Source organism: Pseudophryne corroboree, chromosome 6 (assembly GCF_028390025.1).
Source record: "Pseudophryne corroboree isolate aPseCor3 chromosome 6, aPseCor3.hap2, whole genome shotgun sequence".
Taxonomy (NCBI): domain Eukaryota; kingdom Metazoa; phylum Chordata; class Amphibia; order Anura; family Myobatrachidae; genus Pseudophryne; species Pseudophryne corroboree.
The window spans coordinates 581069364-581084685 of NC_086449.1; the positions used below are offsets into that span (position 1 = coordinate 581069364).

The 15322-nt window shown below is 46.8% G+C and overlaps 1 protein-coding gene across 5 annotated transcripts in view; it reads right to left on the reverse strand.

Moving 5' to 3' along the window:
- Window positions 1-15322, reverse strand: part of SNCB (synuclein beta) — a 216917-nt gene that overhangs the window by 139769 nt on the left and 61826 nt on the right. For all 5 annotated transcript variants that reach the window (XM_063927921.1, XM_063927919.1, XM_063927918.1 and 2 more), the window contains 2 exons: window positions 6446-6487; window positions 2025-2143 (listed from right to left, as the gene is read on the reverse strand). In XM_063927921.1, coding sequence (XP_063783991.1) covers window positions 2025-2143; window positions 6446-6487 — 161 coding nt within the window. The remainder of the gene's footprint in view (window positions 1-2024; window positions 2144-6445; window positions 6488-15322) is intronic.

Genomic DNA, 15322 nt, shown 5'->3' on the forward strand with positions numbered 1-15322 from the left:
TGGACTACGATTGGAACGGTAATCTGTGCCGAGCGAAGCGGTAGCGGAGCGAAGGCACCATGCCCGAAGCATCGAGCGAAGCAAGCCATGCGAGGGGACGCGGTGCACTAATTGGGGTTCCCAGTCACTTTACGCAAAAAACAACACCAAAAAAAGTTTAAAAAACTCATGTCGACCTTTTCATGTGTCAACCTTTCATGTGTCGACCATTTTCATGTGTCGACCATGTGTCCATGTCGACCATGTCAATGCCGACCAATAGTGGTCGACTTAATGACTGTCGACCATAAACATGGTCGATCATTCATACCGGAACCAAACAAACAGGTGTCGGCGTTGTCGACGGAGACACCCTTCACACACACATTTGCTCCATCTCCTCCTTAGGGGAGCCTTTTACCTCAGACATGTCGACACACACGTACCGACACACCACACACTCAGGGAATGCTCATCTGAAGACAATTCCCCCACAAGGCCCTTTGGAGAGACAGAGAGAGAGTATGCCAGCACACACCCCAGCGCTATTAACCCAGGAATAACACAGTAACTTAATGTTAACCCAGTAGCTGCTGTTTATATTGATTTTTGCGCCTAATTATGTGCCCCCCCCCCTCTCTTTTTACCCTCTTCTACCGTGTATCTGCAGGGGAGAGGCTGGGGAGCTTCCTCTCAGCGGTGCTGTGGAGAAAAACATGGCGCTGGTGAGTGCTGAGGAAGAAGCCCCGCCCCCTCGACGGCGGGCTTCTGTCCCGCTTAAATATACATTTTCTTGGCGGGGGCTCATACATATATACAGTGCCCAACTGTATATATGTGTACTTTTGCCAAAAGAGGTCCATATGCTGCCCAGGGCGCCCCCCCCCCCTGCGCCCTGCACCCTTACAGTGACCGGAGTATGTGAGGTGTGTGGGAGCAATGGCGCACAGCTGCAGTGCTGTGCGTTACCTCAGTGAAGACCGGAGTCTTCTGCCGCCGATTTCGAAGTCTTCTTGCTTCTCATACTCACCCGGCTTCTGTCTTCTGGCTCTGCGAGGGGGACGGCGGCGCGGCTCTGGGATCGGACGACGAGGGTGAGATCCTGTGTACGATCCCTCTGGAGCTAATGGTGTCCAGTAACCTAAGAAGCAGGACCTAGCTTCAGAGAGTAGGGCTGCTTCTCTCCCCTCTGTCCCACGATGCAGGGAGTCTGTTGCCAGCAGAGCTCCCTGAAAATAAAAAACCTAGCAAAATACTTTCTCTCAGCAAGCTCAGGAGAGCTCACTGAAAAGCACCCAGCTCGTCCGGGCACAGATTCAAACTGAGGTCTGGAGGAGGGACATAGAGGGAGGAGCCAGAGCACACCAGAATCTAAATTCTTTCTTAAAGTGCCCATGTCTCCTGCGGAGCCCGTCTATTCCCCATGGTCCTTGCGGAGTCCCCAGCATCCACTAGGACGTTAGAGAAAATAAGCTATATACCATAAGGAATATAGCATTCATTTATAAGTGTAACTTATTTTTCATTACAGTATGTCTGTGCAATGCCTATGTGCAGTGATCAGACGTTCTAGTTTATCATAGTTTGGGCAATATAGGGTATATTGTAAAACTGGGTTCACTACGATATGCCGGTGGTCGGGCTTCCGGCGACCAGCATACCGGCGCCGGGAGCCCGACTGCCGGCTTACCGACAGTGTGGCGAGCGCAAATGAGCCCCTTGCGGGCTCGCTGCGCTCGCCACGCTACGGGCACGGTGGCGCGCTACGCGCGCCACACTATTTTATTCTCCCTCCAGGGGGGGTCGTGGACCCCCACGAGGGAGAATAAGTGTCGGTATGCCGGCTGTCGGGATCCCGGCGCCGGTATACTGTGCGCCGGGATCCCGTCAGTCGGCATACAGAAGACCACCCTGTAAAACTCACTGTTCTCTGTAGCATCACATGTCAGAAGTGGGAAAGTGATATTCCCTCATATTTATACAGATGAATCATTCTTTCATTTCCGGCACTTAGCATTACCATCACATCACAGAAAATATAGCACCTTTATATCTGTGGGGAAGTCATCTTTCTTCACTAGACCAGTAGCGGCAGCAATGTTTCCGGCCCCGGACATGACAGCCCCTCCCAGCTGAGATGCCTGCTCTTTGGTCTTCTCAGCCACTGGGAAAGAAAAAAACAATTGTTACTAATAATCGCCATTAGAAATTGGGCTCTAAGGCAGGATGAGATGCAGGTCTGTATTTCCATCAGTGAAGCCTTTACACACACACACTTCCTTTGGCACCCTTGCTAATGAAAGGAAGTTTGACATCACTGGGCACAGACCTAATGGGCTTAATATACAGTGCATCCTGAAAGTATTCACAGCGCTTCACTTTTTCCACATTTTGTTACGTTACAACCTTATTCCAAAATGGAATAAATTAATTTTTTCCCTCAAAATTCTACACACAATACCCCATAATGACAATGTGAAAAAGGTTTTTTTTAGATATTTGCAAATTTATTAAAAATTAGAAACTAAGAAATCACATGTACCTAAGTATTCACAGCCTTTGCTCAATACTTTGTTGATGCACCTTTGGCAGCAATTACAGCCTCAAGTCCTTTTGAATATGGTGCCACAAGCTTGGCACACCTATCTTTGGGCAGTTTCGCCCGATCCTCTTTGCAGCACCTCTCAAGCTCCTTCAGGTTGGATGGGAAGCGTCGGTGCACAGCCATTTTCAGATCTCTCCAGAGATGTTCAATCAGATTCAAGTCTGGGACACTCTAGGACATTCACAGAGTTGTCCTGAAGCTACTCCTTTGATATCTTGTCTGTGTGCTTAATGTTGTTGAAAGATGAACCGCCGCCTCAGTCTGAGGTTAAGAGCGATTTGGAGCAGGTTTTCATCCAGGATGTTTCTGTACATTGCTGCATTCATCTTTCCCTCTATCCTGGCTAGTCTTCCAGCTCCTGCCCCTGAAAAACATCCCCACAGCATGATACTGCCACCACCATGCTTCACTGTAGGGATGGTATTGGCCTGGTGATGAGTGGTGCTTGGTTTCCTCCAAACATGATGCCTGGCATTCACGCCAAAGAGTTAAATCTTTGACTCATTAGACCAGAGAATTTTGTTTGTTTCTCATGGTCTGCGTTTTGGCAAACTCCAGGTGGGCTGCTATGTGCTTTTTACTAAGAAGTGGCTTCCGTCTGGCCACTCTACCATACAGGCCAGATTGGTGGATTGCTGCAGAGATGGTTGTCCTTAAGGGTCTCCTCTCTCCACAGAGGAATGCTGTAGCTCTGACAGTGACCATCGGGTTCTTGGTCACCTCCCTGACTAGGGCCCTTCTCCCTCGAATGCCCAGTTTAGACGGGCAGCTCTAGGAAGAGTCCTGGTGGTTCCGAACTCCTTCCATTTACGGATAATGGAGGCCACTGTATTCATTGGGACCTTCAAAGCAGCAGATGTTTTTCTGTACCCTTCTCCAGATTTGTGCCTAGAGACAATCCTGTCTCAGAGACCTACAGACAATTCCTTTTGACTTCATGCTTGGTTTGTGCTCAGGCATGCACTGTCAAATGTGGGACCTTATATAGACAGGTGTGTGCCTTTCCAAATCATGTCCAATCAACTAAATTTACCACAGGTTGGACTCTAATTAAGCTGTAGGAACATCTCAAGGATGATCAGTGGAAACAGGATGCACCAGAGCTCAATTTTGAGTTTCATGGCAAAGTTTGTGAATACTTATGTACATGTGATTTCTTTTTTTATTTTTAAATTAGCAAAAATCTCAGAAAAATATTTTCATGTTGTCATTATGGGGTAATGTGTGTAGAATGTTGAGGGGAAAAATGAATTTATTCCATTTTGGAATGAGGCTGTAACATAACAAAATGTGGAAAAAGTGAAGCGCTGTGAATACTTTCCGGATGCACTGTAAATCCAGATCTAAACAAACATTAAATAAATCAGATCATATGAAATGCCAAAGTCTCAGATGCAATTACACAGGCTCTTCTATCACCTTATAAGAGATGCCTGTGTTTTATTTTACTATTTATAAACTTTAAGGTGACAAACTGCAATTGCAAAGAAACATTAGGCTTGAAAATGTTAGCAAACTAAATAATGTAACAAGCCTACAGCAACGTAAATGTGTAACATATTATGTAACAGGGTGACGGCACCTTGCTCCACTTTCTCCGGCACCTTGTTCCTACACAGTTACAGTGCATCATTATACAATACTTAGTGGGCCTGGAATTAGCCTACTTCCTGCCACAGCTTGGTTAAAAGAGGGTCATGCTGGGAATTCACATCAATATAACAGCTACTAGTTTATTTAGATGGGGTGGGGGGGGGAGTGTAAAGTGCAGCAGGAGTCCCAGCCGCAGGTGTGTTACTTGGGGACAGATAAGTTTTACAAAGTAATTTGTGCTCATTGTGGAAAGATGACTTTAAACCACTTAACTGCCATGGTCAGCTCACATGTGACCGTGCCGCCCAACTGAGTCCCCCAGTTTTTGACAAGAAGATCCGTTCTGCAGATGTGCATATTATAATATATAAATATATTTTTTTAATCTATCAGCCCGCTCACTCGCCTTGCACAGCCAGAGGAAACTGCTGCTGCTTAACTGCAGCAGTCTCCCTTCACCTACCAAAACCCAGCACATAGCGGTGCTGTGACAGGCGGGGAGACAGGCAGAAGACGCTGACAAGTAAGGGGGAGGAGGGGGCAGGGCAAGCAGCGGACCCAGGCTCCTCTATCAGTCACAGTCAATTAGTACCCGTTCCCCACTGATAACAGAAATGGCATAATTAAGGATGAATGAACAGAAAACCAATCTTTTTTAATAATGGACTTCCCTTAAAAACTGGAGACTTTTTATGGATTATTCACTATAAATTCACTTTCATTTCTTTACTTCTACAGTACATGCCCATCTACAAGTTTTACTAAACAAGTAAAAGTTACAATGGGGATTGTACACACTACATACTACTAACTTAACAATTTTATATTACTAGGACTATCATTTGTATTGCTCTGCTATATGCAGGGCCAGTGCAAGGTTTCTTGACACCCTCACCCTAGGCACAACTTCAGCCTGCTGCCAACCCCCCTTCCCCAAAAGCCACACACCAATACCCAGGTGAAAGTGTGGAGGCAGCATCTTGGCAGTTCAACAGCCGACACCAGGAGAGTACTAACCGACTGCTTTTGGGGAGGAAGCATCGTCCCGAACAACTGTGTTTGAGTGGTTTGTAGAATTTCAATGCTGGAGATGATTCCTGGAAGAGGGATCTATGTTGCTGCCATGCAGGCCATAGTTGAGGTGAATGTCAGGGTGACTGTGACCAAGTTAGAGAAGAAGATAGGCATCTCATTTGGATTCATCCGTTTGATACTCTATGAAAAGCTTGGTCTGAGCAAGGTTTCTGCATGCTGGGTGCCCAATCAGCTGACTCGAGAGGAGAAGGAGGCTCGGGTGACTTTGTGCCGCAACATGCTAGCCAGGTTTCATGGTGGTCGCTCAAACTCTGTCTGGGAGATCACCAGTGTTGATGAATCCTGGATCTACAGTTTGGACAATGAGACCAAACAACAGTTGACCCAGTGGACCCCAGTTGGGGGTGTGCCCCCACACAAGTTCTGATGTGAGCACAGCTTGACCAAGCAGATGGTGGCTGTTTTTGTGGTCAAGACTGGTCATGTAGCTACCGTACCACTCGTGCAGCAGCGCTCCATCATTGGGGACTTGTATGCCAACAAATGCCTGCCACAAGTGCCGGAAGCCATTTCCAGGCGCTGTCCAAGAACTCACACTTTTGGTGCCCTTCTCCATCACGACAATGCAGCTGCCCAAAAGTCCAGGAAAGTGGTGTTTTTTCTGGCCTAGGAGCTAGGTCATCCGCCGTACAGTCTAGACCAGTCCCCCTCGGATTCCCGCAAATCAATCGCAAAATGCGTGGGATTAGTTTTGAGTAATTGGAAGTTACATTGGAGACCTTCATCCAGCATGTAGAAGACATACCTGCTTTGAAATGGTCCAGCTGCTTTACCAAGTGGTTAGAGCGCATGAAACTTTGCATAGATTCCTCTGGTGAATACTTTGAAAAAAATGTAATGTTTGTAAATATAATTTTTTGTGCACACCCTTCATAGTACTTGCACAGAACTGTTCTGCATGACTAAATGCGTTGTTTGTCTGTCACACAATACATGAATTTATAAACAACCCGTATTTGTGGTCACAAATTTAGATTTAAACACACAAAATGAGCAGTAGCTACTTGTCTTAATTGCATTAGCTCAGCCTGGGCGATCTCAGTCACCCATTAGCTTTTGATCCTATTAAGAGCAGAGCTGGCTTTGGTTGCCTGACTGCCTCAGGCACTCTATCACACAGATTAGTGATCTTGGCAATGGCAGACAGAGTTTTGAAATGAGGATGACACTGACCTGAGGCCACTCCTTGTACTACTCCATCACGGGTTTTACTCCCTAGAAGAGAGAGACAAAAAAAGAAAATATTGTTACAAATAGATAAATACAATAGAGATGCTGTTTTGTCCATTTAGGACAATATATACAGATTAGCTATGTTTTAAACATTTGTTTCTTTTGCCACTCGAAATGTCCGTAATTTAAAATATTGTCCACTGGTGTTCTCTTCAGGGCATTCACAGACCCACAGCCCACAGCGAGGTCTCAGGTTTTTTTTTTTTTTTACTGCATATGGGAAAAATCTATGCAGGCCCAGAAGAGGTCTCCTCTCTGCACTTTTAAGAGACCATAGGTGGTGCCGGCCCCCTCACATCTGCGCCACATAGTGACTGTCTCCTATACATTGGTGACAATTCTGCCAGTGGCTTGTACTCTATAGTTGGGCAAAGTGTCATTGCTGTGGGCCTTTATCCCAGTTTTGCTATGAGGCCGGCAATGAACTCTTCTATATATTAGATCTCGACAATGAGCTGCTCTACAGGTGTTACACTATGCAACTACCTTATACCCACAGCATTCTGGGCCTTGTAGTTTCACAACACCTGGAGTGCTACAGGCCATTCATGCCTCCTGTATATTGAATGTTTTTACCAAAACTGAATGTAAATATTTTTTGAAAACAAGTATTTTTGTTCAAATACAATACAAATGGCAATATGTGGCCTGTAGTGCAGTAAGATGCAGCTGGTCAGTACTGTGTGAGACATGCTTACATTCAGATATACATCAGTGTGCCTGTTAACAGGTATGCACATTAGACACTTCAGTGTTACCATTGTTCAGGCTAAATAGATGGCATTATGTTTCATGGAACTATCTGTACAGAGTGACCTTAGTTTGTTTGTTTTAAAAGTGTTCTTGTTGGCTAATCATGGTGGAGGCAACTATTTTGTTGGCAGAACCAATGTTCATAAGTATGGACCTAATCACTTTACTAGGATCAATTAACAGGTTGGGATTGAAATGCCGGCGTTCAGGATGCTCGCAATCATAATACCGACCAAAGCATCCCGATGTTCAGAATTCCACTGGCCCCCTAACCCTCCCTTCTTGCAGCCGAAACCTAACTCTCCCCCCCTCTCAGCCTAACCCTAACCCTCCCCAGTGGTGCCTAAACCTAACCCCCCGTCCCCACAGGCTAAACCTACCCCCCCAACCTAACTGTAACCCTCCATCGCCATGGGTGCCTAAACCTAACCCCCCCTCCTCCCCACAGCCTAAACCTACCCTCCCGCCCTGCAGCATAACCCTAACCCTGTCCCCGCAGCCTAAACCTAATTACCCTCCGCGCGGCTTACGTCAGAGTGGCCGGCAGATGCTCGTTCTGGATCCCGGTGGTCGGGATCCGGTACCGGATTTGTGTCCCTATTCGGAATGCCGGTGTTGACATTCCGAATAGTGGGGTAGAACGCACCAGCCAATCAGCTCCTAACTGTTAATTTACATATTGGAGCTGATTGGCTGGTGCGTGTATCACCTTGCATTTATCACTGGTTTATCACTTCCTTATGCCGTCTCCAGGTTAATACATCTACCCCAGTGTCGGGATTCCGGCGTCTGTATTTCTCCTGCTGGGATCCTGACCGCATCCCCATTTAACACACGTCTCATGCCAGTAATGTTATCTTTTTCTCATTAACTGATAGCATGCGGCTGCGTGCCTGCTAATTATTGTTAAATCAGCTGATAGAATGATGGCCACAATGCTATTTGCTTCATCAAGTGGGTGGGGCAAGGTACTGTATATGGTGATGATAATTGTACTCTGTGCAGGCTTTATGATGCAATTTACTTTAACTGCAGTTCAACACTGCTCAACTTGCAGATGGTAAACACCTTCCCAATTTTCTGCTGTACCGGAGAGGGGTATGTAGTCATTATGTCGACATTTCCTATATCGACACTAACATAATGTCAACATACGTTTTTATGATTAGGGTTAGGGCTAGGCTTAGCATTAGGTTTATCTTAAAATCCTATGGTTGACAATGTTGACATGCTCAAAATATCGGCATTATATTGCCGGTGACATTGGGAATGTCAACATAATATGGTTTACCCTTGGAGAGGTCCTTAATTTAGAAGACATATATCCTCTTTAAATTAGGAACAATGCAGCATGAACCAGAACGAGCCCTCCCACAGAACTCCATCATCTTGCCAACATAAAAATTGTTAACGCTGTTTTATGCGGCAGGCAACTAAGAGTAGCTCAGAGTGATCTGAATGCTTGCCGGTAGGTGTGTGTGCAGACTCAGAGGAACATATTTGTACATTATTTCCTGGACTAACTACATTTAATCCTAGACAATTAAGGAGGGAATTCAATTTAGCATGATGTCCCATCAGGCATTGCACATATCATCAGGTTCCCTCACACTACTATAACAGAATGGCACATTGCGCTAATGTCAGAGAAAGTAATTTCCACCTAAGATTGCCTGCATGTACTAGTGTAAGTGCACTTTCAGTCTATGTAGAAATACGCTGGGATGTGATGATGCCAGAGTTCAGCGACTGTGCATAATTAGATATTAGGATTATTGAATGGATAAGATCTTGGTTGAAGTATAGAAAACAGAGAGTTGTGGTAAATGGAATGCATTCACAGGAGGGAAATGTTACCAGTAGAGTACCCCAGGGATCTGTACTTGGACCAGTGCTTTTTAATATCTTCATTGGTGACATTGCAAATTGCATTAAAGGGAAAGTATGCCTTTTTGCAGATGACACAAAGGTATGCAACAGGATAGACACACCAGGTGGGGTAAAACAAATGATTGAGGATCTAGGTAGACTAGAGAAATGGTCAAGAGTCTGGCAATTACAGTTTAATGCCAAAAAATGCAAAATCATGCACCTGGGTCTCAAAAATCCAAAGGCTAAATATAGTATTAATGGCACTATACTGGAAACTACTAAGGGAGGAAAGGGATCTAGGAGTCACTATTTCAGGTGACTTAAAGGCAGGTAAGCAATGTAACAAAGCAATGAGGAAGGCTAGTCAGATGCTTGGCTGCATTGGGAGAGAAATCAGCAGCAGAAAGAAAGAAGTAATAAATTATAATGCCACTGTATAGGTCATTGGTATGGCCCCATCTAGAATACTGTGTTCAATTCTGGAGGCCATATCTTCAAAAGGATATTAATACATTAGAAACTGTACAAAGAAGGGCAACTAAAATGGTGCATGGCCTACATCACAAAACATACCCTGAAAGACTAAGAAATCTCAATATGTATAGTTTGGAGCAGAGAAGGGAAAGGGGGGACATGATAGAAACTTTCAAATATATCAAGGGTTTTAACAAAGTCCAGGAGGGAAACATTCTCCAAATGAAGAGAAGCAATAGGACACGAGGACATGCACTGAGACTGGAGGGAGGGAGGTTCAGGGGAAATGTGAGGAAAAATTACTTCACAGAAAGGGTAGTGGATAAGTGGAATAGCCTCCCATCAGAGGTGGTAGAGGCTAAGACAGTGGAGCAATTTAAACATGCATGGGACAGACATAAGGATATCCTTACAAAGAAATAAGGATCAAACAAGGACCCTCATTCCGAGTTGTTCGCTCGCTAGCTGCTTTTAGCAGCATTGCAAACGCTAGGCCGCCGCCCTCTGGGAGTGTATCTTAGCTTAGCAGAATAGCGAACGAAAGATTAGCAGAACTGCTACTAAATAATTCTTTGCAGTTTCTGAGTAGCTCCAGACCTACTCACAGATTGCGATCAGCTCAGTCCGTTTAGTTCCTGGTTTGACGTCACAAACACGCCCTGCATTCGGCCAGCCACTCCCCCGTTTCTCCAGACACTCCCACGTTTTTACCTGGCACGCCTGCGTTTTTTAGCACACTCCCGGAAAACGCTCAGTTACCACCCAGAAACGCCCCTTTCCTGTCAATCACTCACTGATCAGCAGTGTGACTGAAAAGCGCAGCACAGACTACAGCAAAACTGCTAAGTTTTTAGTTAAATAACTAAGCGCATGCGCGCGGCGTACCATGTGCATGCGCATTTAGCAACAAATCGCAGCATAGCGAAAATCGGCAACGAGCGAACAACTTGGAATGACCACCAAGGTTAGAGGAAAAAATAATGTAAAAAAAAAAAAAAAAGGTGCAGACTAGATGGGCCAAGTGGTTCTTTTCTGCCGTCAAATTCTATGTTTCTATGTTTCTATATTATAATGCCGGGCGAACTTGGACGTATTTTTAAAGGGGCAATAGTTTATAAGGCATAGTTTAGCCTTGTACATGAAAAACCTCTGAGTTGTCCGGCATCCCAAAGGGCCGCTATACTCGGACTTCATTACATCCCGGCCATAGGCTATGATGCAGAGTTAAATGCAATCCAGCTGCAATTACACCTGCATTGTGGGGGTCATTCCGAATTGTTCGCTCGTTGCCGATTTTCGCTATATTGCGATTAGTCGCTTACTGCACATGCGCAAGGTTCGCAGAGCGCATGCGCTTAGTTATTTTACACAAAAGTTAGGTATTTTACTCACGGCATAACGAGGATTTTTCATCGTTCTGGTGATCGTAGTGTGATTGACAGGAAGTGGGTGTTTCTGGGTGGAAACTGTCCGTTTTCTGGGAGTGTGCGAAAAAACGCTGGCGTTTCTGGGAAAAACGCGGGAGTGTCTGAAGAAACAGGGGAGTGCCTGGGCGAACGCTGGGTGTGTTTGTGACGTCAAACCAGGAACGAAACTGACTGAACTGATCGCAATGGCTGAGTAAGTCTCGAGCTACTCAGAAACTGCTAAGAATTTTCTATTCGCAATTCTGCTAATCTTTTGTTCGCAATTCTGCTAAGCTAAGATTCACTCCCAGTAGGCGGCGGCTTAGCGTGTGCAATGCTGCTAAAATCTGCTAGCGAGCGAACAACTCGGAATGAGGGCCAGTGTGCACAGACATAGATGCACATATTTACCTAGGTGATCACAACTCCTGTGTCCATATGCTTGGTTTCATTGTCTCTGTCATTATCAGTGTGCGCTGGCACCAGCCCTATCCCTGGTGTAAGAGTTTCGTCTGTAAATAAGCTTATCTTTCCATATGTACAATTCTGCACAGTCCGCAATTCCATCGTTGCAACCTTTCTGAACTTAGACTATGTGGAAATGCTCCATTACCATCCAGTTATGCCCGTCAGCCACAAGTGGAGATAAGACTGAGTTGCACGCAGCTCAGCCTGTAGATGTGTACGCTTGGCTATGGAGCATGCACAGGATCGGTCTGCATTCAAACCTGCATCGGCCCCATTGCCCTGTATATGTTATACAGCATATGGTGCTCTCTCAAATTATGTACCAGTGTGTACTCACTGTATTATAAGCTGCCCTGTACCTTTATACTGTAGGTGGCTAAATAATTCCCACATAGTAAGTGAGGCAAACATAGAGTACAAGGTTTACACTAAGATATGTTCAGCTTAAATAACTATGGTTCCTTGTGATTTAAAAAAAAGTAACTGAAGTAACGCTGCAAATACTTGAATGGTCAAATGACATCCACACATGGGGTCCGGATGTAATGATGCCCGACATCGATGGAGGTGCGGGAATGCCGTCCGATCTTGGACTTTTTTTAAAGGGACAATCATATATAAGGCATGGTTTTGCCTGGTAATCGATTGCCCGTTTAAAAAACGTCTGAGATTGTCCAGAAACCCGCACCTCCGGCGATCTTGGTGGCATTACATCTGGCCTTTGGTGTGCATAAGGTACAATACAAGTCTATCAATTGTTCCTGATTTCTTCTAACTGGTTGCATGTTTTCCTGAGCTACTACTGGATTTGGGATGTAAAGAGGTATTTACTTCAGGTGTTATACTTGCAGAACCGGCGCAAGCCGCTCAGCAAAGGGATGCAGTGCAGGGAGGCGCCAGGGGCTGGATAGGCACTCTCCCTGCACTGCATCACTGTACTGAGCTGATGTCCCCCCTGCTGCTGCTGCCCGCTGCTGCTGCGCCTGTCCCACTTTATGACCGGCAGCATTAAGCCTCCTCTTTCCTCCCCTGTGTCAGCGCAGTGTGCGGACCTAAACGGGGCGGAGCTACATGAAACTGGGGCGGGGCTACATGGAACTGGGGGGCGGAGCTACAGGGGACCAGGCTGAACAGGAGGATGATCTGCTCCAGCTCCGGCATGCGGCATAATGTGTGTAAGCGTCACTGGTACAGGGGGGTTATGTGTGTAAGCGTCACTGCTACAAGCGGCATTACGTGTGTAAGCGTCACTGGTACAGTGGCGTTACATGTGTAAGCGTCACTAGTACAGGGGACATTACGTGTGTAAGCGTCACTGGTACAGGGGGCGCTACGTGTGTAAGCGTCACTGGTACAGGAGGCGTTATGTCATTGGTACAGCGGGCGTTATGTGTATAAGCGTCACTGGTACAGGGGCGTTACGTGTGTAAGCGTCACTGCTACAGGGGGTGTTACATTTGTAAGCGTCACTGGTACAGGGGGTGTTACGTGTGTAAGCGTCAGTGGTACAGGAGGCGTTATGTGTGTAAGCATCACTGGTACAGGGGCATTACGTGTGTAAGTGTCACTGGTACATGGGGGCGTTACGTGTGTAAGCGTCACTGGTACAGGGGGCATTACGTGTGTAAGCGTCACTGGTACAGGGGGCATTACGTGTGTAAGCATCACTGGTACAGGGTCGTTACGTGTGTAAGCGTCACTGGTACAGGGGATGTTACGTGTGTAAGCGCCAGTGGTACAGGAGGCATTACGTGTGTAAGCGTCACTGATACAGGGGCGTTACGTGTGTACGTGTCATTGGTACATGGGGGTGTTACGTGTGTAAGCATCACTGATACAGGGGGTGTTACGTGTGTGAGCGTCACTGGTACAGGGGCGATACGTGTGTAAGCGGCACTACTACAGGGAGCATTATGCATATACGTGTCCCTGCTACAGGGGGCATTATGTGCGCTGTCCCTTTGTAAAGTATGGGAGGGCGCAAATTTTTAGTTTGCAGGAGGGCGCCGAACACCCTAGCACCGGCCCTGAGTGTGGGCATAGTGTGGCTTGATTCCTCTCTAATACCTTTTCATTTCCATGTACAGTAACAGGAATGCAGTCATTGGGCGGTATTCAAATTATATATCATGCCCAATCTCCTTTCTAAAGTGATCCCCGTTATTGCGAATATCACGCCCATAGTAATCAGATTTAGCTGCGAAAATGGTTGGGAAGCCCGCTACCCCGGGGGGTAGTGAGCTGTAATGATGATACCACGCCCATCAGCAGAAATAGAACAGGTGTGGAAGGGGGCGGAAAGAATTGAGGGGAGGTTAGGGTTAGGCTGTGGGGGGAGGTTAGGGTTAGGCACTAGGGGGAGGGTTAGGGGTTAAGGATAGAATTAGAGGCACTACTACCGCTGGATGCCAGAAGTCATCATCATGTCACTGGACTCAGAAGACACTACTGGATACGCCAAAGCTACTGAACGAAGTAAATCACCACTGGGCCTCCAGGAATGTTTTGTTGACAGACTACTGATGTCAATGGGGGTCATTCCGAGTTGACTGCATGCTGCCAATTTTCGCTGCGCTGCGATCAGGTCTCTACTGCACATGCGTATGCACCGCAATGTGCACGCGCGTTGTACGGGTACAAAGCGGATCGTTGCTGAGCTATGGATTTAACGAAGAATCCATACGCACAGCCAATTGCAAGAAGACTGACAGAAAGAGGGCGTTTATGTGTGTCAACTGACCATTTTCTGGGAGTGGTAAGGAAAACACAGGCGTGTCCGGGCATTTGGAGGGCGGGTGTTTGACGTCAATTCCGGCACCAAAAAGACTGAAGTGATCGCAAGGGCAGAGTAAGTTCAGACCTACTCTGAAACTGCACAAAATGTTTTTGCAGAGCTCGGCTGCACAGGCGTTCGCACACTTGCAAAGTGAAAATACACTCCCCCGTGGGTGGCGACTATGCGTTTGCATGGCTGCTAAAAACAACTAGCGTGCGATCAACTCGGAATGACCCCCAATATCTAATCAGTGTCAACGTGATTAATGTTGACATGGTCAAAGTCAACATAACATGTTAACATGCTGCATGCTGACAATATGAATTTAGACCACATATACCCAACCCCAGCATCGTTCAAAACCAATAAACCAGCTTTAATCACATATATCTATTTTCCTATACGGGATGTGCACCAGAGACGTAACTAGGGTTTTTGGAGCCCAGGGGAAGATGTAAAATGGCGCCCCCCCCCCCCTCCCCCCCCAAAAAAAAGCACACAAAAAGAGGCATGTGCGCACGCGCGCCAGAAAAATGGGCGTGGCTACACACCAGAAGGGGTGTGGCCACGCTCCAGAAGGGGTGTGGCCACTGAAAATGGCCCACAGTGACAGTTACATTGCCCCACAGTGCCAGATACAATGCCCCACAGTGCCAGATACATGCCCCGCAGTGCCAGATACATGCCCCGCAGTGCCAGATACATGCCCCGCAGTGCCAGTTACATTGCCAGTTACATTGCCCCACTGTGTCAGATACATGCCCCACAGTGCCAGGCCCCACTCAGTGCCAGTTACATGCCCCATTTGGTGCCAGTTACATTGCCCCACTGTGCCAGATACATGCCCCACAGTGCCAGTTACATTGCCCCACTGTGCCAGATACATGCCCCACAGTGCCAGTTACATGCCCCACAGTGCCAGATACATGCCCCACAGTGCCAGATACATGCCCCACAGTGCCAGGCCCCACTCAGTGCCAGTTACATGCCCCATTTGGTGCCAGATACATGCCCCATTGTGCCTGTGCCCCCCCCGTTCACTCACCGCCCGCTTATGTGAGGGGAGGA